Here is a 24,340-nt window from a genome sequence, read left to right as displayed (position 1 = left end):
ATCAATACAGCGTATAAAGCAACCTAGGTCTTGTTTGGTCCTTTTTTTCTTAAAAAATAAGAAAAAAATGGCCATCTAAATTTTTAAAATCCGACGTGACAACACGTCCCCGCCCCAATAATATCACCAGCATCGGACATAAGCGTCGTAATCTAGCACAGACGTGAGCAGCCTTGTCTATAACGCGGGAACGGCAGCTTCCGGGGCTCTCCAGAGCCAGCCAGCGACGTCTAATGGTAGTTGCTGGGCCCAAACATGCCCAGCACCTACAGTTGGACGTCGGACCCAGCAGCTAGCGTTAGATGTCGCTGGTTGGCTCCGGAGAGCCCCGGAAGCCGCCATTCCCATGTTCTAGACAAGGTTGCTCAGGTCTGTACATTTTGTATACAGTCGAACCCAAATATATTGAATGTGAAGGCCCGGAGATCACAAGAAAGTTCAATATGTAGATTTTTTGATATACCGTATTTATTCGAATCTAGGCCGATAGTTTTTTTCAAATAATCACACACGAAACTCTAGGGTCGGCTTAGATTCGAGGATTTTAAAAAACGCGCCATTTTTTTAACTGAAACTGATAAATATGGTGCATAGTTAGCGCCATCTAGAAAAGTCGGTATCGCAGCCGCTACTAGCCGCGCCAGTACCCAGTAGCCAGCTGAAGTACATGAGCGACGTCGCCATTTTGACCTGCGTCGTATCGGTAGTATCGGTATGGTGCAGCATCGGCGCGCGGTGTGGCGTTATCGTAATGGCACCAAATGGGCGATGCCACTATAGTGCCGCTTTCTAAACGAATACTGTATTTACTCGAATGTAACGCGCACTTTCAACACGACCCTAAATCTGCGTCGGCATTTCAAAATGGCCGCCTCGCACGCGCGTCGTGCCTAGCTACCGTAGCATGTGGAAGCTTCCTCCGTGTGCTGCAGTACACGTGCTTAGGCAATAGTCTACCGTCTGTCTTCACGTTCTCAGCGTCTGCTCTATCTATCAGCATGAAGTACCGAGTTCATCATGATGCCGCATTTAAAAGGAAAGTGATCATCTGTGCGGAGACGGACGGAAATCGGGCCGCATCACGGGCGTTCGGAGAATCCGAAACTTGCGAGCGGGACTGGCGCAAACAGAAGGAGAGGATTTTCGCCAGCAAAGCAATGCGGAACGGTTTCAGTGGACCGAAGCAGAACGTAATCTGCGACGATTCACTCCGGCGATACGATCAGGCTTGGCCCTATCTTGAAAGCAATCTGCGACTGGTAAAGTCCGCCGCGCGCCGTGTTTTCGCCGCGTTGAAGCGAGAGGCATGCTAGCACGAAGGCGCGCTTCGTCTCCAGCGTTTTGACAGTTCGTTTCCGCGGTCAACGAGCGAGGTGTGTTCATGTTTGCTTGAGCGCGCGTGACACCGTGCTTGTTAATAGCGGTCTACTAATTTGCTACCGCATTCGATGCATCGCCTTTCGGGCGAAACTGCGACTTTTTTTATTCATCGCAACATCAGTGCATCGGGAGGAAATCTATTGTTCCAAATTTTTCCTCGCGGAAAACGGGTGCGCGTTACAATCGAGGAAGCGTGAGAATCGAGTAAATGCGGTAGTTGTGCTAGCCGTAGAGGCATCGTCAAACGTTCAAACCGGGCGGAACTTCGGCATCGGTCTGTCGTTGGAGGGGGCCACGGAAGATGGTTTTTGCGTGCGCCGCAACGTGCGCTCCTTCCAAAAATGCAGCATCTCTAATGCGCTGGATGGTACTGAATATAGCGCACTGTTTGGAGATGTCAGCAGTAAGGAAGATAGCGACGAGGCTAGCAGCGATGGTGACATAGAATGAGCTCGGCATGTTCCAAATTAATAAATGGTGTTTCATTTTGCGAATGCTGTCCTCGCTTTTTCGTTCGGCCTACATTCGAGGTAAGTTTTTTTTTTTTTTCAGACTTCGAACTTTTGGGGGGTCGGCTTAGAATCGGAGTCGGCCTAGATTCGAGTAAATACGGTAAAAAAAAATTTTTTGAAATTTTTAACGGGATTTTACAGCTGTTCGTTATACACAATATTCATTATATGTGGGTTTGATATATCCGGGTTTGACTATTACGCACGTGCGAACCAAGGGTGTGGTCTTGTAAGGGTTCGGAAAGCAAACCTGTACAGGATTGTGCTACCTTGCATTTGAAAGGGACAGAAGGTGCGGACCAAGAGCTGCTGACAGAGAAATGAGGGCAGCCACTCGCTCCCTGCGCCCACATTTTATGAGGTTTGCGTAAAGATTTATGCAATCTTTGGGGTGCAAAAAATAGGTAAACATTTGTGTTTGACAGGGCTTGAAGAATCAAATTGGTAAATTCACGTTTTTCACTATCTTGGGGAACTGTCCCGGATGTACGGAGCTTTCAGATAAGCCTCAGATAGGCCTACATTATATTTCAACAAATCAAGCTATTTCGCTATGCCCTTGGAATTTGATGAATCTGGGATCGACCCTACTGCACACACCAAGCAGAGCACAGGTCAAGATTAAGGTCAAGATCCAAGTACCTGCCGATTCTGGCTTTGCGGCATATCCAGGAAGGTGGCTGGGTTCACGCTGTGTGCACTGCGCAGGTGGCGAACCATGTGGCAATGCATCTTAAACTTGCGATCACAGACCGGGCAGACAGGCTCGTCCCCACTCGAAGCTGCACTCGGAGGCCTCTCTTTGGTGAAATGTTCCTCCAACTTGGCCATGCTCTGCAGGGACGCTGACACTTCTTTCCATGGGGACTCGTCCAGTGGCCAATATAGCGTGGGCAGTTCACCTTCATGCATCGAAGGCAAGAGCAAGTCACCGCGGCATTGGCTTTGCCTTATCCCGCTATACTTCATTGTGAAGTTGAGCAATTCAATCAAAATTATGCAACACAGACCACCAAAAACACAATGCCACAATTTGCTCTTAGTACGGCCCTACATGGAACGCTACACAGCAGCTATTGCAGGCATATCACTATGAGCTCTGCATAACTAAAGCTTGCACTTTATGCCATGGCACTATACACCTCTCATACAAAAATGTCTTGTTCTCAGCAGCTACGTACTATCCCTTTCTAAATCGGGTAAAAGCAGCCCCCCCCCCCCCCCCCCGCCCCACCAAAAAAAATTAGGAGTGTGTATGAAAAAAAGAATACAAACATTGAAACACAGAACACGGCAGCACCAAGAACTGAAACTTGGCCTATCTAAGCAGGAGCTCCGCAATCCTGTTTCATCAGAATACAAATGACTGCCAACCAGCAATTATTGCACACACACGATAACAAAGCTAGCTTCATCAAAACAGCATGCACTGATTTTGGAAAGACCCACTGGCGAACATGAGCCATATTACCCATCAGTCACTTTTGCAAAATCTATTATGCAGCATAATGTTTCATTCAAGTGATGTACGCTGGCTTGGCCAATCAAGTATCTACTGAAGGTGACTTCCCTAAGAGTGATTGCGTGACCCCCATTTACAATAGAGGTGATGTCTTGGTTTTACTATGGCATACAGCACCCGATCCTAAGAAGAAAGCACAACTCTCATTCATAAAAATGACAGACATCTGGGCAATAAACTGATTGCAATAACTGGCAGGAAGTGAATACTACTCTTACTTCCCCACCCGACACACTTGCACTTCAAAGCCAGCAACTACTGGGAGACATTAAATATGATCAACTTTTTCATCTCGGGGGAGTAAGTCCACAAAAATAGGCATTGATGGCTGTTATAAAAGAGGACACAGCACTTGCAAGTCCATGGTTGAAGCACATCTTCATCTGTGCTTCCACATGCAACTTGTTCATCTCGGGGGAGTAAGTCCACAAAAATAGCACAATGATGGCTCTTATAAAAAACGACACAGCACTTGCAAGTCCATGGTTGAAGCACATCTTCATCTGTGCTTCCACTTGCAACTTGTTCATCTCGGGGGAGTAAGTCCGCAAAAATAGGCAATGATGGTTGTTATTAAACATGACACAGCACTGATACACACACAGTCCATGGTTGAAGCACATCTTCATGTGTGCTTCCACTTGCCGCGGCTTCGTGGGATGAATGAAAACATCACCTGAAAAACAGTGAAATGATGAATGATTATTATGTTGGAATGCTTGATGGCAAGCACATCCACGTGGACAGGCACGACACACAGAACAGCCACATCTTTCACCTGCATCTTATTGCACAACAGATGCAGCAATTCGGAATTACAAACAGCAGACACTTTTTTAATCTTTTTATGCTTGTTATAGCATTCCTGCCAACCTGTGAACTTCAAAATTCATATAACTCCCATAGACACAAAGAGAGAGAGGAATATCAAACAATTTTGGTTACCTATAAGCACACGCCTTTTCAGGGCTATTTATGCACTTTATTCACAATTATCTGTAGACTTGGCACACAAGCAGTAGCTAACTTGGAACAACAGTGACTGACGAGAAATAATGCACCGTGTTTAGATCACAGCTACTTTTTCTACAACTGCACTGTGGCCAATTACACCAACTACACCAGCTTGTCAGCATAAACTTGGTCACAGCTATTACCCATCTGGTATATGTTAGGCTTAATGTTAAATTAGGAGACAGGGCAATGTGGATCAGAGAGCAAACGGGGATAGCCAGATATTCTAACTGACATTAGGAGAAAAAAAATGGAGCTGGGCAGGCCATGTAATGCATAGGACGGATAACCGGTGGACCATTAGAGTTACAGAGAAGGGAAGTACAGTCGAGAATGGCAGAAAACTAAGTAGGGTGATGAAGTTAGGAAATTTGCAGGCGCAACTTGGAATCAGCAAGCGCAAGACAGAGGTAATTGGACATCGCAAGGAGAGGCCTTCGTCCTGCAGTGGACATAAATATAGGCTGATGATGATATGGCACCTTGACCGGCAGCAAGAGAGCAGCACAGGTATCATGACAATGTTTTTTTTCGGCATAAATACAAAAAAAACATACACATGCTGGGGGCAAAGACAAAATAGCCATGAAGGCTTGATGGGGTTTGTACCCTGTTTGAGCAACCTTGCAGCTTTTTTGTGACTTAAGATCAAACAAAAAACATTTCACACTTTTACAGTACCCAAGTTTTGCGACGATAATGTAAGTGCAATTAAAAGATGAGGACTATAGGTGAAGACGAGACACACACAGTGCGATTTTCAACTTGCTTATTTGAAAATCTACTCGTCCCTTATACACGCTTACACATGTAACACTTGACGTGCGCAATGCACTCATTACGCATCCAAAAACCATAGTTCAGGCTCGTAGGCTTCCACAGAAAGCTTTTCAGTAAAACCAAAAAGAAATGGTGTTACGATCCTATGACAAAAAAAAAACTGGTCATTCTGCTATATATCAATTTTTCAATACACTTCGAAAAGATGGGCTGGATAGATGGCGATCCATAGCTAGATACACTGTTTTTATCACCGCCTTGGAAAATAACAGTAACTTTAGCAATCTCGAGTGAACCTGGAAATAATACTGATACAAAGATTAGCTCAATGAAGTCCGCTAATGAAGGCATTATAATGTCAAGGACAATTTTATTTGGCCAAACTTGTAATCAATAAACATCAGCGCAATTGCGGTATTTTAGCCATGAAAATATTGCTGCAACTTGAGACTCGCAAACCTTTCTTTCCTACATGAATTATTTTGCAATGTCTCATTGTTTCATCTTCCAATTAACCCCTATAAGAACTTTTTCATGCACAGAGTTTTCGTAAAGCTTGGCTCTAACGTTCACGAAAATGTAGAATACATAAACTTTACGAAAAACTTGGGTGAGTTTGCAGATGTGGGCTACGGTGATGCAAAAGAGCAACAACTCCACCTGCTCGATTTGCAATTGCTTTTGAATTAATATTTCTCCCATCTTTCACTCCCAAATAGCAGTCCAGGCAAGTTAATACATGCCAAAGTATTTTAGCATGCTATTTTTGTTGAATAAGATGCACAGGTTTACCTTATGGTTTCTTTAAAACACAATGCTTGTTTATGCATCGGCTAGTCTCAAGCAGATGCTGCTCACATTCTATGTCACGAGGATTTGGCACGAGTGCATTTTGTTTCTGCATTGCCAACATCCCATTCAGGGTAACACTGACATTATTACGGTATCTTACAGTAACATATCCTTGAGCACAAAAATAAAGTGTTGCAATGAACATAGACCACGAGTACGAAGCACAACCTACGTTGCATCATATCCCTTTGTTCCTAACACAACACAAATGCACGTCACACCCTAGTCAAACCAGCAATGTCCTCAATCATTGCACAGAATTGTGGGGTCTAATCTCCTGAAAAGGCAGAATAAGCCGATACTCACTCCCTAATACTTTCGCAGGCTACGTACTCGCTCACACCAACACTCACTCGCATTCATAGTCACTTCCATTCGCGTTTACCAGCACCCTGCTCGTTCACTGCCACTCACCTACGTTCATGCTACTGTCATCTCAATGCGACTCTCATCGAGTTTCCTTCGTGCCGACCTTAACCAGTACTCACCCCCTTCCTCCCTCACCAGTGTGTGGAGCAAGTGAGTGTGCCCATTCTGAAATACTGCAAAGTATCCGGATTAATTCCAAAATCTGGTGTTCTCCAAAATGCAACTGAAGCCAAGCACACCAACATTTTTGTGTTCATGGAAATGTGGTCACCGTGGCCGGGAATCTGAAGCCGTGACCTCGTGCACAGCAGCCGAATGCCATAGCCAGCGAGCTACATGAGCTGAACACATTTTGCTACAGAGTAACTTCCAGGCACGTCAGTAGAAGAGGGCACATGAAAGTGTACTTTACAGCAGGCCATACAAGGGCATTACACCGTTTCCGCTGGCTTCACACAATCTCTCGTGCTCAACAGTCAAGCAAAAAGGATATTGCTAGTACATACTCGACAAAATGTGCACATCACAAGTCGACAATTTCGCGCACTTAAATTCGTGAAAACCGCACAGAGAACACTGCCAAGGACCGGTACGGAAATGCGATTGCTTCATTGAGCCTGATTATCACAACACATCTCCTAGCACTTACTAAGAATTTGCATGCCTTTGAAGCACTTGTCGCACGACTGATTAACAATGACGGTGTAGGTCACTATTTTCTTTTTGAAATTGGTCTATGTAGGAGGGGCTGCCAAGCCTACATGGTTTGCAATGTTTGATTTGAGAAATCCAAGGACAGCTAAGCACTTCTTATGAGTTGTGATGTCCACTTGCCTACCGCTAAGCGGTGCTTCGAGTTACGAACTCGTTGCAGGCAAGGAAGCACATTGAAACGCTTGGCACATTTTGATTTGGCCTTGCCCGAGGTACAGCTAGAACGCAGGCGAGACCTTGCACAGGTAAAAAACGCATCGATAGCACAGGCTTCTGAGAGCGAGAGAAAGGGTGCCGTGGTGTCTTGATGCCCTCTCACTTCCTGCAATACCGCAGCAGCAGGTGTTCCCTTTCCCCCGCTCTGCTGCATCAAGGCCCAAGCCAGCAAGCGCATGAGGCGCGTTCATGATGTGGCATCGCAACCAATGGGAATTTGAGTGCAGTCTTTTCGTTGCTACAGATGCCGTCGGCTTCTTTCACTCGATGGGCCATTTGACGCTTGTGTATGAATAAATCAATTGTACGTGTGCATTCATCCTTGACACCCCCTTTACATACATGGCTTTCAAGAACGCAAAATAAACACAGTTGTCCTACGCTAGCTATTAGAGCCACGGACTAGGTGCTAAGAAAAGAGATGCACAGCCGAGGACTACGTGGTGAAACTGCACGGTGTGATGAAAAAATTAGAAGCCCTTCCCCTGTTGAGATGGGGGTAAGCGAAGCTTGTTTCTTCAGTGTTCCTCCGAACGAATTGCACTGACAAGTACCACGTTGTGCTTGAACCACAACCAGTCACACACACTGCAGCTGGCTCCGAAGTTCCAGTTGAGAAACTCGCGCTGAAACCTGGCAGTGGCATGAACGCGTGCCTATCACGGCCTACCTGTGCAGCTCCGAGAGCAGCTGGTTTTTTAGCATTACATTGCCGCTGCAGGCTAGAGTATCCAAGTTTTGCTTGAATAAGGTCATCATTCACAGGCACCACAAGTTGGGGTCCACTGGTGGAGCACAGGGCCTGGAGCTCGATGGGAGAGGCCTTCATCCTGCAGTGGATGCGGTAGGAGAGCAATGACAGGGATGTTCCCCAGAGCAGCGAGAAGAGTGCAAAGAGTGGAAGGAAAAAGCACAGTGAACACACTCAACCATTTTATTAAACAGGTGCATACCAAGGCACATGGTCATCTGAATGGATATGATCACCAACCGCCCCAAGGCATGGGACCCAACGCACGGAAAATCAACCCGGGGACGGTAGCGCGAGTGCTCTTCGGAGCCACAACCAACACTGAGATTTGGCCGAGTTAGTTAACCCTTGTTTAGAATGGAGCAAGACTGGGACAAAGTCATGCAACACAAAAGAACACACAGAAAACTTGTCCTGTGCTCTCATGACTTCGTCTAAGTTGCACCACACTGTAAGGAAGTGTGGTCGAATTACTCGGCATTTTAAATTTCGCAAGCTGCAGATATCGTAATTCAACTGATAAAATTAAACGAAAACCTTCTTCAGAGTTGCAACACCAGCATTATCTTATCATTCTCTAAACAGAACTAAGTCTTTCACACAGATCAATGAGGAACAAGGCAGTTAAGCACTAATTCAGTTTGGTTGTGCCACTTTTTTTTTCTGTTCGTCAGCAGGTAACTTTTTTCAATGCGATAACGTTAAGGGCCCCGTGTTGCAGAAAATCTGACGTCGGTGTCGGCGTAAGCGCTGGCGTCCGTCGCTGAGAAAATCGTCCCAAACCACCCTGACGACACAGGCCCTCCACGTGGTGAAAGGGCGTTTGTGAACAAAATTTAATTTCTCAAAGTAAAATCCATCAGCAAAATTGTAAAGTACGACTTAACCACAACCTACAGACATGATAGCATCGGATTGTAATTTGAATGTACGAGTAAACATAATTCTGTTACGAGGAAACTCAAACACAAATCCCTTTTCCAGCATTTCTACCATAACAACAGCAGCACGGTCGGGTAGGTTACTTGCGAAAACCCCATCCAGATGGCCGTCTCCTCCTCGGCAGCGTAATGCGGTATCGGCGCGCATAGGCGAAGGTGGAGAAAAAAAAAAGCTGCAGTTGCTGGGAAGCCTGACAAGCATTCAGGGGTCTTTGAATGCTATCTCGTTCCACTCTTAAAGGCGAAGCTTAAGCGTCCTACAAATTTTTTCATGATGCATTGCCAACTAACCCAATATGAAGCTTTCGCAGAATCTTAAACTTCCAATATTTTCAAAAACACGTATTTGCTCTAAATTAGGATAGGCTGCCTCAGCTTAAGATCTAAGTCACGAATGCTGATAGGTGACGAAATAAACTAAACACAGATTGATTTATTCATAATACTAAAAATGGCTAGAAGGGGATTGACTAGAAATGCCTGAAAATAACTGTTCGTTTCATTCAAATGATAGAACTGCAAATACAGGGTGTTTCAGTGAACACTTACACATTTTTTAAAGGTTGCCCGTGGCAGATAGCACAATTCTTGTTAACGAGCTGGTATACTCGAAGAGACGGACATTACTTGCACAAGAAATTGAAATGCATAGTCGACTAATTAACAAAAATGCACTAATTAAGTTTTTTAAACTAATTACCTGATGGCGCATACTGCAATTTAAAAATTGTAGCCGTGGAGTTCACAAGGCGATCGGATCCACTTGGAACGAATTCTCGGAATGACACCAGTTTCGAGATATTATTTCCCGATCTTTGTGGAGAAATGCATTGGCGTTCCAGTTACTTTTGTGCTTCAATGCATAAAGCGACGTTTTGTTAAGCAAGTAACGAACGCCAATGCATTTCTCCGCAAAGTTCGGAATTATTATCAGGAAACTGGTTTCATCCTGAGAATTCGTTCTAAGTGGCTCTGCCTTGCGAACTCCACAGCTACAATTTGTAAATTGCACTTTGGCCATCAGGTAATTAGTTAAAAACTTGATTAGTGATTTTTGTTAATTAGCCGAATGTGCATTGAAAATTCTTGTGCAAGTAATGTCCACCTCTTCGAGTAGACCAGCTCATAAACTATAATTGTGGTACTGCCACAGGAAAACTTTAAGAATTTTTGAAAGTGTTCACTGAAACACCTGGTATATCTGCCATGACAAGCCAATCATCCCTTGCTCTCCCGTTGTTTGGTTTGAGCATTTTTCACGCAGTATTCTATTATCCTCAACTCCACACTGAGCTTATTGTTCACACAGACCATGAATAAGTTGGCTTTTTTTTCTGTAAAACTGATGCTTTTTTTTAACCATGCTTACCGTGGTCAACAGCACAATCGCCTTCCTGCACAGATAAACACATTAGAAAAACATCACGTTTTCCCAAAGGTCCTGGCTTACATTGTATCATTACAGGTTTAAATTTCTCTCGCTTTTTGTTTCTTTCAAATTTTCGTGATCATCTGTAACCCACTCCCCTCTCTGATGTTTATTGGCCCTGAAGGTATTTAAAATAAAAATAAAATGTGTAAAAACTCTGTCCACTTAGTGTTCACAATTAGACATCTGTGGATTACTCCTTGGATACTTAGATTTAGAAATAATGCTTGAACCTCTTTAAGATTTTTTTTGCTATGTTTACACAAAGTCATGCTCCCACTGAGTGTCTTAATTATAGAAATGCTGGCTGGTAGCATTCACAGTGACATATTTTCAAGCACTTTTTTGGACTCTTGAGCAGTAAATTAATATTTTAGAGCCTTTAGGGATACACATTTCCAATACAGCACAAGTAAAGAGTAGGGAGTAAGTGTTTATGCAGATCAATTGAGTGACAGTCAAAATCTCTAGATTTCTCAACATTTTCTGAACACTGTATTGCCTCAGTTCCTGATAAGACTGACCGTTTGCAGCAGTTAATTTTGTCCTATATATGCCATTAAAAGAAAAATATTACATGCAAGCTGCTGCAAACCTGCAGTCTCTAAGCTAACAATGCAGTTTACCTTAGACTGCAGTTTAGCTGCAGTCTAAGCTAACATGCAAGTTAACTGCAAAATTATGCCATTATACTGCTTGTATATTATTATTGCTTTCATGGTTGATATTCAGAAAAGCAACAAAATATTTATAAAGCAACGGTTGACTACGGAGAATGTGGCAAGTTTCACAAAAGGAGGCCTTGCAGTCAGTTAAACATCAGAAGCTTGAAATGAAATGTCGGTAATTAAGTACCACAGGCTGTCGGGACAAAGAAAGAATATATCCACAAGGCCACCAAAAGAGTGCTTGTTTCATGCAGCAGATAAAACAAAACTCTCAGAATCGCAAAGAGTGTTTACAAAGGTTAGCTGGCACTTGAGAGGTATGCCTAGTAAAAAGCCACCAGGTGAGATCTTCCAGCAGGCAAACTGCAATTTAAGTACTGTATTTACTCACATAATGCTCACACTTCTCTTGAAGAAAATTGATGCCATGTTGGAGGATGCGAGAAATATGTGGGGACGATTTTTCTAGGTGCTAAAGAAAAACTGAGAAATGAAGTGACTGCAAATTGCAATTCTCGTGCCAGCCACTGAAAGCTCATGCAAAATGTTACTACGCAGCCAAATTATATTTTTGTAAAAAGAGCAGAGAGTCTACAATAGCAGAAATTGCTAAAGCAATTTAATTGCAGACAATAGCCAAGTTGCTAAATGTACAAATAACGTAATTTTGGGCCGGCCTACTCAGTCAGTGTCAACACATCGTCGTTTATTGCTTCCTCATCGCTAGCTGCATCACCAATGTCAACGTTGGGCTTCAGCTTGAAACCAGCCACATAGCTTCCATATCAGCCTATGGCAAAGCGACACGAAAACTACCAATTCTGGCATTATCCATCCACAATTCCAACTAAGAACTTAACGAAATCGCAGAAACGTTTCCACTTGTGATTTGTGTTGGATTATGGGTGCGCGCACTGACAGTGTGCTTAGGTGCCACGTACCACCATTATCACCGGCTGGAACAAGCAGATGATAGTCGGTGCAGCAATTTTTGAGGGGGCAATGATTACTTGAAGAAAAAAAATATATAATTTTTGATGGCCCATGTGGTGGTGCGAGAATCGTGCAAGCCAATACAGTACACTTTGGGTCACAACTAAAATCCCAGTTGTACATGCATGCAAAAGATGACAGACCCCATGCTTCATTTAGTTGCAAACAATAAATGAACACAAAAGTGAAACAGCACATTAGTTTAGATTGGTGCTTTAATTACATAGCTTTCACTAAGCCAGAAAAAAGGTTCAATACTAGCCAATGTGTTCAATTACTCACCTTGCACATCACCACGAACACACGTCACTTCACACAGGTCATTCTCTGAGCATCGCTTACCCTACTGCCCGTACTGTCACTTTTTCATCCTCTGCCCTCATACAGTAACCAAGTACGGACAGCCTTCTGGACAGCCCCACAGCTATCATCAGTCCACCAGCGTTCATTGGCACAGTCGCATCTCGAACAACATGACCGTCATCATGAATCATTTTACATGTAATTCCCACCCCTTACGTAATAAAAGAACATCAAGACCAGAGTTTTCCAGGGATCGTACAGCACACTTGACTCAAAAATCAAGGAAGAGGAAAAAAAATCTTATTCGTATACACACACTGAATTCTCCTTCTTTTCAGGTACAATTTCTTGCCTAAGCAGCTGCTGAGTTTGACACGTACTTCAAGCTCTTCTAAATTGATTTTCAGATTGTAATGATGTCAGTCGCCTTCTGGCATGATGGTTAGTAATGTCCGACTTAAGCCATATTAAGGTACTTGCCGGCAAATCAGTTCTGCGGAATCCCACCAGGTGGAGGAAGGTTCGTGAAAAGAAAATTGGCATCCACCCAAATGCAGCATGAAGCCACGACAGCAAAAAAAGCTCCACACTTCAGGAAAAAGTCATCGTCGTCCGAGACCCATAAAGGTCCGGAAACTTGTGTAAGAGTTTCCTTCTTGACTTTGTGCTTCATCCGGGTGGATGACAATTTTTCCTTTCATGAGATACTGGTTGTCATACAGCCAAATGAAACTTACTTGCCGCCAGTACTTTCTAGAGTGTAGGGCTTTTTTGTCTTAACGTAGTGAAGGTAATATTGGCAATTTAGCATTCCAGAGGCGTAGTAAACAAGTCCAGTTTAACTTAATGCTCCTGGATCGATAAGTGGCATGAAACACGACCTCAGAAGAAGCCAGAACTTGTTCCCCCATTTACTGGGCATGCTAGCAGCCTGGACAGCCACGGGCTTGGTGAAATAACATAGTCCTCGGGTAGCATACACTTCTGTGAACATATCGGCCAAGTTTTGCTGTCGTACGCAGTGTGTGGGGCTCGCAAGCAGAGTGCAAAGTTACCTTTCTCTTAAACATTCTCGTTTCAACAGAGGCCATGATCCTCACACTCTTCTGTGTGCTTTATTATGTAATAAAACACATTCCAATACGCGGCTGCTATTGGTTGCTACAGTCGGTTACACTGCCGCGGAGTGCTGTCACGAGTCCACTGGCTAAGCGCACTGCGGATCACCGAGCTTTTGGCTTAAGTTTAGTGCATCAGGCACCAAAATCAGAAGTCGTGGCATCTACATTCACATCCAAAATGAAATTTCAACTGCACGCCACGGTGACATTTAGAAGGCAGAGCGTTGTGGCCCCGCCGCACTCCACCGTAGCCTTCGCAGTGCAAGGCATTGAAGAAGCAACAAGCGCACAGCAGATGCCACGTTTGATTGCCAATTACTGCGCTTGTGTTGAACGCATTGAAGAAGAAACAAGCGCACAGCAGATGCCATGTTTGATTGCCAATTACTGCGCTTGTGTTGAACGCATTGAAGTACTTTTTGCGGCAAAGTATTTCTGAAATAGCCTATTTTCACTTCAAATGCCTTTCTCCGCATCGACAAAAAGTGGTTGAGGCCCCTTTAACAATGCATACAGAAAACACAGACATCAAATAGCTTAACTAGATGGCACCAACACAAGGCAGCAAAGGTTAAAAAAATTGCTCAAATGGACTTATAGAACAGGTCTAGCCACACTGGAAGACCACTCTTTAAAAAATGGCAGACACTAGAAGCAGAAACAAAGTTTCAAATAATTTTTAAATAAGGCACCAATGTGGTAAGAAAAAGAAAGTGTCTGTATTGTCACATAGAGTAATGCATATGCTATTTTTCATGATGTGAACCATCCTTGAAATTTGTCATTGCACAGCACTGTCTACACTTTAATTAAAACATTTATTTTCCCAACGCTTTGTCTGGCTTAGTTGTGTATTGGTTTTTTGTGCTGATTAAAGTGGAATATATGTAATGATATTTGCTTTAAAAAAAGCAAGCACAAATAGCTCTTTGTCTTTAGCAGAGTGCGAATTTTTGTCTGATGCATAGCAGATGCATAGCTAAAGCTGTATTCATATCCAAATGCAGTTGCTTGCATTTTTTTTGCTGTGTCTTCTTGTGTGCGCTCTTCTGACCGACCTTGTCTGTGATTTGTTTATTCTGACAGAGGCAGAGTCGGGCATGTTGGTAATTCATCACAACACAAGCACAGTGCAAAAGATGGGGACAAGATAGAAAAATACACATTGTGCTGACTTCCAACAAGCTTATTGATGAAGCAATCACCGATGGAAGCAAATGAAGCGTCTTATCCAACACCAAGATGAACGTATCACTTGTCAGAAGTTAACAGTTCACAAGGCACATCTACAATGTTGAAAACTGATTTAGGTAGGTTATCTCACTTGATGTCAGCATGACTGGTAGGAAGTTTATGCCTTAAATGCAATGGCTGCAGGTGTTCCTTCAGTGCGTCTACAATTTCAGAAACCAGCCCAAACCGATTTACTGCACAAGCTTCTTGCCAAGAATTCTTAACTTAATTTGTTGGAGCTCTAGCTGTGCCTTTCGAGCAGACATTATGCTAGTACTATGAATCGAGAAGTATAAAACCCCTTCTGTCTTTCCAGTTGTCGCACTCAATCAACTTGTGAAAAGGGGCATTATAGATGTCAGTCTTGTCAGCGCTCTCAGGAGGTTTTGCCCGCACTAAAGTGACGAAATTGCGAAGCTCAGTGCGATCGTCTACTGAGCACTGATTACCCGAAGGCGTTAATAGTTGTTGTAGCAGAAAAGCTTCTGAAGCCGATCATCAAGCATGGTGAACAAGCTCAGCTGAGATGTCCACCTGTTATAGAGAACCGGCTTCTTGCTGTGCTCCCATATCTACACAACGCAGGCTGAAAAGGATTGGCCAGCGTGCTGGCACCACTGTAGTTAATTCTCCTCCAAAAAAACTATCCGAGCTTTGCGAGCTTGTGAATGCTTTTGGAGCCCGCCGCAGTAGATGTTCTGTGAAACACAAAACTCGCTTTGCGTCCCATGTCACAGCCGTGGCATACTCAGTACCGCTGTCCTGAGAGAACAAATATGCAGGACAAATCGCCAGATGCCTCAATGTTCATCTATGAGAGCATAGCAGATGCTTAACAACACCTGGGTATCCATTATCGTGATAGTGGCTGTGTGCCCCTCTTTGAGCGTGCTGAGGTCTTGACAAAGCACAGCTCGCAGCTGTCACGCTAAATCACAGAAGCGGATTCCATTAGATAATTTTATAGCTCATATGCTAGTTCTCCATCACACGCACTGACACAAAGATTGTACATGTGCATTGTGAACTGTTAACACGGGGCAAGTGATATGCTCTTCCTGGTGTTGGATAAGACAGCTCACTTGCTTCCATTTCTATTTGCGCATGCCTCTGTGCCATACGTATATAAGGTGACTGCTTCGTCAATAAACAAGTCACTGCAGTGTGTGTGTTCCTATCGTGTCCTTATCTTTTGCACTATGCTTGTGTTACATCATGTGGTAGGGCATTGCATTAACAAATTCCTATTCATTTCTAATAGGAATGGCCAGCAGTGCGGCGTGCTATTTGAGCGGGTGCAATGAGACTCTAGAGCACCTTCTGTGTCATTGCTCATCCTTTAAGGCTCAACACGTACTCTACAAGCTCAACTCAGTCTATTAGATAATAGAGTGTTCTGAGAAGAAAAGACCTGGGACTATGGCCTATGCATTCTTGCATGCGAAAGGCCACAAAAGCCCTTCTGCACTTCTTGAAGGCGACTGGACTGTATGAACACTTGTGACAGTAGACATTCCTCTGCGACTGACTCTCAATATTTCTCTTCTCACTCCTCACCTATTCTTCCCCCTTCGCCCTCCCCAAGTGTTGGGTAGCCAACCGAGCACGCTCTTGGTTAACCTCCCTACCTTTCCCTTCTCGTTTGTCTCTCTCTTTCATGTTACATTGTTTTGTTTTTGTATAGTGATTACCGAATAGTGACACGCGAAGACTGTCTTCAGCAGGGTTCAAGATAGTCGTATACTTTGCTGAAGTGAACGGCAACATGGCCGCAAAGCACCAGTTTGGAATTTCTGAAGAAATCGTGCGATATTGGTGGGCACAAGAACTACCAGTGCACAACTCATCTGAAATGCCATTTCGTAGGGGTTGAAGACTGCTTCCACAGCTTGAGGATGCACTTGCAGGCTTTGTGCAGGAGCTTTGTGTGTGACAGCTACTTGGGAAAGTGCAGTCAACTTGCTAGCTGCAAAGCCAAAAACGCATTCCAGTGATTTTTTTATTGTTTCCTTTTTTTCCCACTTCGAGGCAAGTGGTCATCCTGCATTTCTACTCAACCTATAATCCGGTTCATATAGTAGGGCCGGTATATCGTAAAACTATTCCAAGCTGTTTTTATTCCAAATCGGCCTTTAGCCCACCGTGGCGGCCACCCATATGGGAAGAGCTGGACTGGTTTTAACCTATCACGGAGGGCTAATGGCAGACTAAGTTTGGAATAGTCTTACGTTATACTGGCCTATTTGTAGCGAATCTCGCCCTTTGGTTGCTCTAGTTCTTCTCAATCACTACTGCATCTTCTATATCATCTGCAACCAGGGACTAAAACGAGACTGTCACCTCTGCCAGAGCTAACAGCATCACTGACAAAATGCAGAAACTGTTTCAGTTTTCGAGATAGCCAAATTATGGCGGCGTCAGCACACACTCACACAGGCACAAATGCATGCAAGAGCAGTTTTCATTGCAATATACAAAACGGGAGATGGCTGCCCGGGGACAGTTTGCCCTTGAATACAAAGTCTTCAGAGTAAGCAAGGTTTTGTGTATTACGATTGCCAGGGCATAATTATAAATCTGTTTTGAACTAATAATTTTTTGTTTGAATCCGTTTGTGGAAAATATTGCTTTGCTAAAATGTAATTTTAAATTAGTGTTCATAACGAAATTTGGGGAATCCTAATCTGTTATATTCACCAGTTCCTTATAACCTATTGTGTTATATGTTTGACTGTATGCCACGAAAATTTAAAAGCAGTGATTTAGCAGTTGAGCCTTATCTACCCCTTTTTGTGTTCACCTAGATGGACACTAAGGTTAAATGTTGAATCAATCCTAGACATACATTATTCCTCCACGTTCATTTTGAGGAAAGAAACAATTCCGGAACATTCCTCCATTTTGAATTCAAGAAATTAATGCTTATGCAGTCACTGCATTTCAAAGACACTCCATGATGACACACGAGAAATATTTTAAGCAGGTGCTCCCAGAGTTATATACCCTAAAGGAGTGATGGAGTGTTTGCCAAGCAATTCCTCATCCCGTAGATCATCGAATAGGGTTGATGAAGCATTTATGGCAGCATGGCAGCACTACAGAAAAACAGGCCATGAATATTTACCTCCCTTTCTTGTTCATTTAGTGCACGTTGTTTTCATTCTGCTCGGCTATGTACAAATGAGCCTCAACAAATCTTTTTACAGGTTGCGGCATCAAGGACGATGCTGAATTGCCAAGGAGTTTGTATAGAGTAAGATTATACCAAGCTATGTCATTCACATGGCTAAAGTGCAGGCTGCAAACCAAAAGACCAGGTTTTGGTGATGTGCAGCTTTTTCTTAGACCCTGTGGTCCCCCAACTTTTGATTTTCACCTTAAAAAGTAAGCCAACTGCAAAGTCGCCTGTTTTGATTCCAAAGCAATGCAAAAAAAAAGAAAGCACACACATCCACAGGAGAAAGGACTGCTTGCAACAGAGCAATCCAGCAAATTTGACTGCGTAATTTTGTTCAACACCTCCACGACAATCAATGTTCATTTCAGAGATTGGTCTCGGCAATGCTGCATAACTTTGTAATTTTATACTTTTGACTTAATACGTGATTGTATGCTGTGGTGCAATTTGCGAACCTTGATAACTGGTGTGGGGTGCCCTCGGATTGCTCAATACATCCACTGCCCTGCATACCTTTGCCTTTTCACTGCATTCACTGTGAACAGCAGCTAGCACAGGGCTATATCACGTGCAGTGTGTTCCTCACTCGAGGGACTGCACTGAGGTCTAGTCAATGGTGTTGAGACCTGCATGTCTTAATAGAGAGGATAGCTGCACAAAAGAATACAACTGTATGAACGAAAAGTACGAGTACCCTCTTCCTTTGCCGCTCAGACTGCCTACAACGAATGAACTGACTTTGTTAGCATGTCGTGCTACCCTAGCTGCTACCGTTAGCAGCTTGACCATGGCTTAATGAGGGCCTCTTGAAAAAAGACAAAATTAGAACTTGGCCTGAGGTGACAACTGATCATGTAAAGTGAAATGGGTTGACGCACAGAAAGCTGGCACTACCATGTTGTGAATGACAGCTTGCCATTATGCTCGAACAGTATACAGTTGGTGGCACTTGATCAGTGGTAGCCTCTTGGCTGAATGTGGAGCATAACAGAGGAAGCACGAGAAGAAGAGTGGTGGAACACAACATCGGTAGGCATTGTAATGTCCAGACAGGAAGTGTGGAATCAGACAGGTAGAGTAGCCTTAGCTGAGATTAGAATTGGGCAGTGCAAATAAGGAGTGGTCCACAACAGAGTGGCTTTCAAGGATACCCAGCAGAGGCTGTGCAATGAGACAAGGATATTTGCAGGCATAGAGAGAAAATGTGAGTGGAAAGGCAGGAAGGTTAACCAGAGTACAACTCTGGTCTGAGGTGAAGGACAGATTATATCTTACGGGCATATGATGGAGCCACATGACGCGAGAGGCAATTGGAGAATGCTGGGAGAGGACTCCGTCCTGCGGGCCACGAGATAGGATACCGCCAACGGCAAAAAGCCTGTTGCCATGGGCTTCTCTGGTGGCAGCGCCTACTTGCAGTCTCGCATACTCTTCCAACTGCTACAGCCAGGCCAGACCATCCTGCAAAGGACGACAAAGTGGTGTTTGCTGTGCACCTTCCTTCTGTGGCAAAACCTAGCAGATGAAATGCAATACCCTTTTATGGCAACCAGTTGGCTACAACTTATCACAAATGCAACTGTGTCAGGCCCTGTTTTCACAACGCCAACTCTGCCTTGTCATCACCTTTATGGTGAAAGCGATGCCACAAAACACAAATCGTGACTGCCTCCGGAGTTCTTTAAAACAAAAACAAAATTAAATTGCGGGGCCTAACATTGCAAAACTGCACACTAGGTTACGAGGTATGCGAAGGGCTCTGGGTTACTGTAACACGAGTGCACAAGCTTTCTAGGATTTCATCAGAGTGTGGCCACCACAGCTTGGAAATGAACCCGCAACCTTGTGCAGTACAGCAGCCATCAGAACCACCGAGTCACCATGGAGAAAAAATTGCGAAGGCTGCTTGTCAATGCACAGACAAGTTCCTGGCAAGGCAGCACACAGTTCCTAAGCTGTGTTTTCTTAGTTCAAACCAAACCATGGTGCAACAGATGCCACAAGTGAAACCACGAAAGTGGACGTGCCCATGTAGCATGCAACGAAGGATCTGTGAAACAAATATGCATAATGTGCTCAACTTCCAACATGCATGTATTTGAAACAATTATGTAGATATGTGGAAAGAATCTCAACTCACCAAGGCAGGTGTCACGAGCACTTCAGTTACACTGACCCCAATATTCTACTTAAGTAAAATAAAAAATGCTAAGTAGAATATGTTCAGCAGTGACAAAAGTCTACGACACAACCTTGTTGCCACATTAGTAAGTGACATTCAAATGACAAAAAAGTGCGCAATTCAGCCCAATTAGTTCGCTGATATTTGCTAAAATGATCCATCAAAACCAAATCTAAACAGACTTTTTTTTTTTGCGACATAGCTAGGTGCTTTCAACACCCAAAAAAAGAGATGCGTATCAAAGTCGTTACATTCTGGTGTCTGATGCAACACAAAAACATGCTTAATTAATTCGGCATACCAAACATACAACTTTGTAAATTTTTGCTGTCTTAGCTAGACACATGCTGGCTAAAGAATTTGTGTATCGACTTATATCATTACATATGAAAATGTTTGCACCTTTATTTCAACGTGCACTACCACAGTGTGCATGAAAATATATGCCATCCTGCGGTCCGCTGTGTTTTCAGGATGAACGTCTGCTTAAATCATCAGAGCGTAATTTGATGGGCTAGTTGTGGTTGTACAGACTAAGGCAGCAGCGCAAATACTTAAGAAACGTGAAATTCAGACGCTAATCAGTTCGGCACTCGTTCGTCGTCTACTCTGCAACTCTATAAAACGCACGCGAACGGCGGTCACGTAGCGTCTACATATAATACAAAACTACGACTACACGCAATGTGGCGAACATGCCCATCGAACGCGCCGAATTATTTTCGCGAAAGGCGTACACCAACGCACATACGCACACGGCAGCCGTTGCGAAAGGGCCGCGTCTACGGTGAGAAGCTGATCTGGCATTGTTCTAATGACGAGCGAAATATCCTGCCATCCTACTGCTTTTCGTTTGAGCAATGCTTACTTTATGTGATAAGTAGCTGTACGCAGTGCCGAATCGAGCCTTTGTCTTCACCAATACAAAGACACGGCCAGCGTCGCGTTTGGTGGAGTCCTCGTACTCGAGCCGATTACGGCCCCTGCACGCATCGTCACTTACCGGGTGACGCGACGAGGTACTGAACCTCATTTTCTGCAAGGACCATGCCTAAAAACATGCGGAACACGGTGGACACCGCGCGCACGGCCGACTTACCGCCAAAACTAGGCCTTTCGCAAAATCACATTCCCCGACGCGCCGCTCGACCAGCCGGCTTCCATTGACTGCGAGAACGACCACCTGATTCGTTGGCTGACAGGCATACTGGCCACTCCGACGAGTGCATCGCCAACGCCGAAGGCGTTTCGTTTGAGATGACGTAACCGCACGTGACCAAATACAGGAACAGAAACCATAACCATGAAAGCGAAACTGAAAGTGGTTTGCCTAGCGAAACAAAGAAAAGGCTCGGCAGAGACGCTCACACAAAATCGACGGGGGCCAATAACGTATGGCGGGAATAGCGAGATAATTTTTGACAAGCAGACATTTATTAACTAGAGCGCGGGCGATGCACCCACTTGTTCAGCAGGTCATGCACACAAACGCCACACACGGGAATCATAGCTTGACCGACTGCCTGGCGTGGGACCGTCGACAGTGTTCTCGCCGCGTCGTCCGTGGCGCGATGCGTCCGTTTGGTTCGGAATCCTTCTCTGCACTGGTTGCTTCATCCCGGAAGTCAACTTTGTGGACTAGAACGGAGGTTTCCGTGCCTTCTCCGTAAACGTTAAGATCACGCTGCTCGCCTCAACGGACTCGGAGCGACATCAGAGCCAACCCGTTCAATGGTTCCTCAACAGAACTGTTGCAAATATGCGTTTCGAGGCATTTCAGCGTTGGAAAGCTTCTCTGAGCTGTCGCTGTGGTGACTGCGAGTGCGGCAGGTATCTTAAGGACAGTGTTGAGATTTGGGAAAAGGCTGATGCTGCACGCACTGCTCGGTTGCATACTTAGGCAGCTGTTCTAAAAGTTTTGTTCGCCACTTTCAGATATACCACTAAAATTCGCTTTATAACTTTGAGATAACTTCAGCGAGAATTGTATTTTGTATCTTCTCGGGAACGCGCTGTAGCGGACGACGCGCGGGATTTGTCATACACGCTCGCGTTGCGGAGATGGTTTGGCGTTAGGCAGTTCCCGCCCTAGCAAATGTCAGCTTGCGCTACTTGCATCATGCCCAGTTTTTTTTTGGAGGGGGGACCACTATATCGGCATTTGAAAACTCAATCAGCTTGCTCTTTTTACCTGCGGTCCAGGGGGCGGTCCTAATAAAGTATTCCAATCAGCCGCGCCCAACAACTCGTGGCTTACAGCATGAAATCGTTGGATTTGATCATCCAACGATTTCATGCTGTAAGCACATCACTTGTTGAGCGTGGCACATTGTATGTTTTAGCTGGAACTACTTAATCTCTGTCCACAGATAGTCTACATAGCTTTGCAGTCTGGGTATCTTAATTATCACCATCAAAAATCTAATTAAACATCTTACAAGTATAACTGTCGAATTTCATTGTGTAATCACGACTTATAGTAGATTTTTTCGTGAGCATGACCTTGGTGGAGCGTGCAGATCTATGTCAATACCAGTGAATTGAATTTTTTATTAAGGCATTTGTCACATGCGACTTTGTCGATTTCATTTTCAGGCTGTTCCTAAATAAGAGTTACACTAGCATTTGTTTCCTGGCAGGAGCAAGAATAGCTGATATTTTCAAGAAATGGGAACCACCTTCTGGTGACGCGTACCGAAAATTTGAACTGCTAATGTGCTCTGGAAAAAATTACTTGATAGTCGCGTTCTCCCAATTTTTTAAGCGTTATACACAGCATTTAGTTGTTTGCTCCGGGTACCCTCGGTAAACTATGCGGGGCACGGTGTTTCCCACACTCCTAACACAATAGCACGAAATACGGTCGAAATTTCGTGAAAAAAGAGATAGGCGCAATGCTTTGAGAAACTTTCACTTTCCTGCTTTGAATGCAAGTGTTGCAGACAATGTACTAACCTGTTGTTTTTCCACCAGTTTCCGCGCATCATACGAGATTCGTAGTTGGTTTCTCGGTGTTCTTGGTGAGCTAAACAAGGCATCTTGTTTATATCTGGGGAAAATTAGTGGCATGGTATGGGTATTGTGCTGGCAATGTTCCAATTGGGTCGGTTAAATGCGTATTTTTCAATAGAATACGTATACAAGTGGTCCATACGGAGTTATTAGTCTGTTTTACGAGTGATGTAAGACTTGGACTGCTGCGCTGGCATAATTACAACTACAACTGAGATCAAACTTTGCGAACGTAGGGGGAAGATTACGCAAATTTTATGTGCGATGGTAAATGCGTGTTTATCAAATACAGCTTTGAAAAGATTTGTAAGCAAATGTTGGAAAGTATCACGCTGCTGCTATTAGCCAGGTTTCCCAATGTTCCAAGATAACTCTGCATTTCAGATATTTTATACTTTGAAGGAATAAGTAGCATTTAAGTGCAATGTGTCGCGTAGTTTTCAGGTTTCTGGCTTATTTAGAAGCGTTACGAATAATTATTGAGCCCTCATCTTTCTTCTTTTTTACTTTTTCATGCGTGATATATATTAGGTTTGCCTGGTGTCCTCAATGAACTAAATGAGGCGGCTTCGTTATGTTTGGTGACTGTAAGGACAGGTGAAGTTCAAAGTAGATGGGCAAGTGGGGCTTTCGGGATAAATACGCATGCAAGCACTCTAGGGAGTTACGAGCGTGTCTAAAGAGTTGCCCTGGCAGAACTATAAAAGTCACCAAGACCAAACTTAGTAAAAATTGGTGCGTGGTACGCTATGGAAACTGTCTGTGCGAAGGTAAATGAGGTTGGATTGCAAACATAGCCTTTGTAAAAATATTCTTATCCGTGCGTGTGATATTGCAGCTATCAGCTATGCCTCTCAGTGCCCCGACATATCTGTAGGCCACAGCAGCTTTATATTTTCTGGAAAGGGGAGCGGGGACATGGTTACTGCAATGTGCGATAAAATTTTGGTGTTCCTGGTCAAATACAAGCGTTGCAAACAATTACTGAGCCGTCGTTTTTCTTTCCCCATCTCCAGGTGCCATAACACGTTCGACTTGGTTTCAGCGATGTCCTCGGTGAACTAAACAAGCTATTTTGTTTCTCTTTGGCGAAAATTAAGGACGCGTGATGGCCAATATGTAGGTAAACTACAAAGACAGGGGACTACAATGATGACATTTGCAGTAAAT

At 44.0% G+C, this 24,340-nt stretch overlaps 1 protein-coding gene across 1 annotated transcript in view; it reads right to left on the bottom strand.

The window, feature by feature from the left end:
* Positions 1–3,119, bottom strand: part of LOC119437497 (zinc finger protein 841) — a 48,417-nt gene extending 45,298 nt beyond the window's left edge. The window contains exon 1 of the mRNA XM_037704503.2: positions 2,535–3,119. Within this exon, the coding sequence (XP_037560431.1) occupies positions 2,535–2,861 (327 nt within the window). The 5' untranslated portion in view covers positions 2,862–3,119. The remainder of the gene's footprint in view (positions 1–2,534) is intronic.
* Between the last annotated feature and the right edge of the window lie 21,221 nt (positions 3,120–24,340).

This window comes from Dermacentor silvarum, chromosome 1, assembly GCF_013339745.2.
Source record: "Dermacentor silvarum isolate Dsil-2018 chromosome 1, BIME_Dsil_1.4, whole genome shotgun sequence".
Taxonomy (NCBI): Eukaryota; Metazoa; Arthropoda; class Arachnida; order Ixodida; family Ixodidae; genus Dermacentor; species Dermacentor silvarum.
Note: the sequence above shows the minus strand (reverse complement) of the source record. Positions and strands in the feature narration are given on the sequence as shown.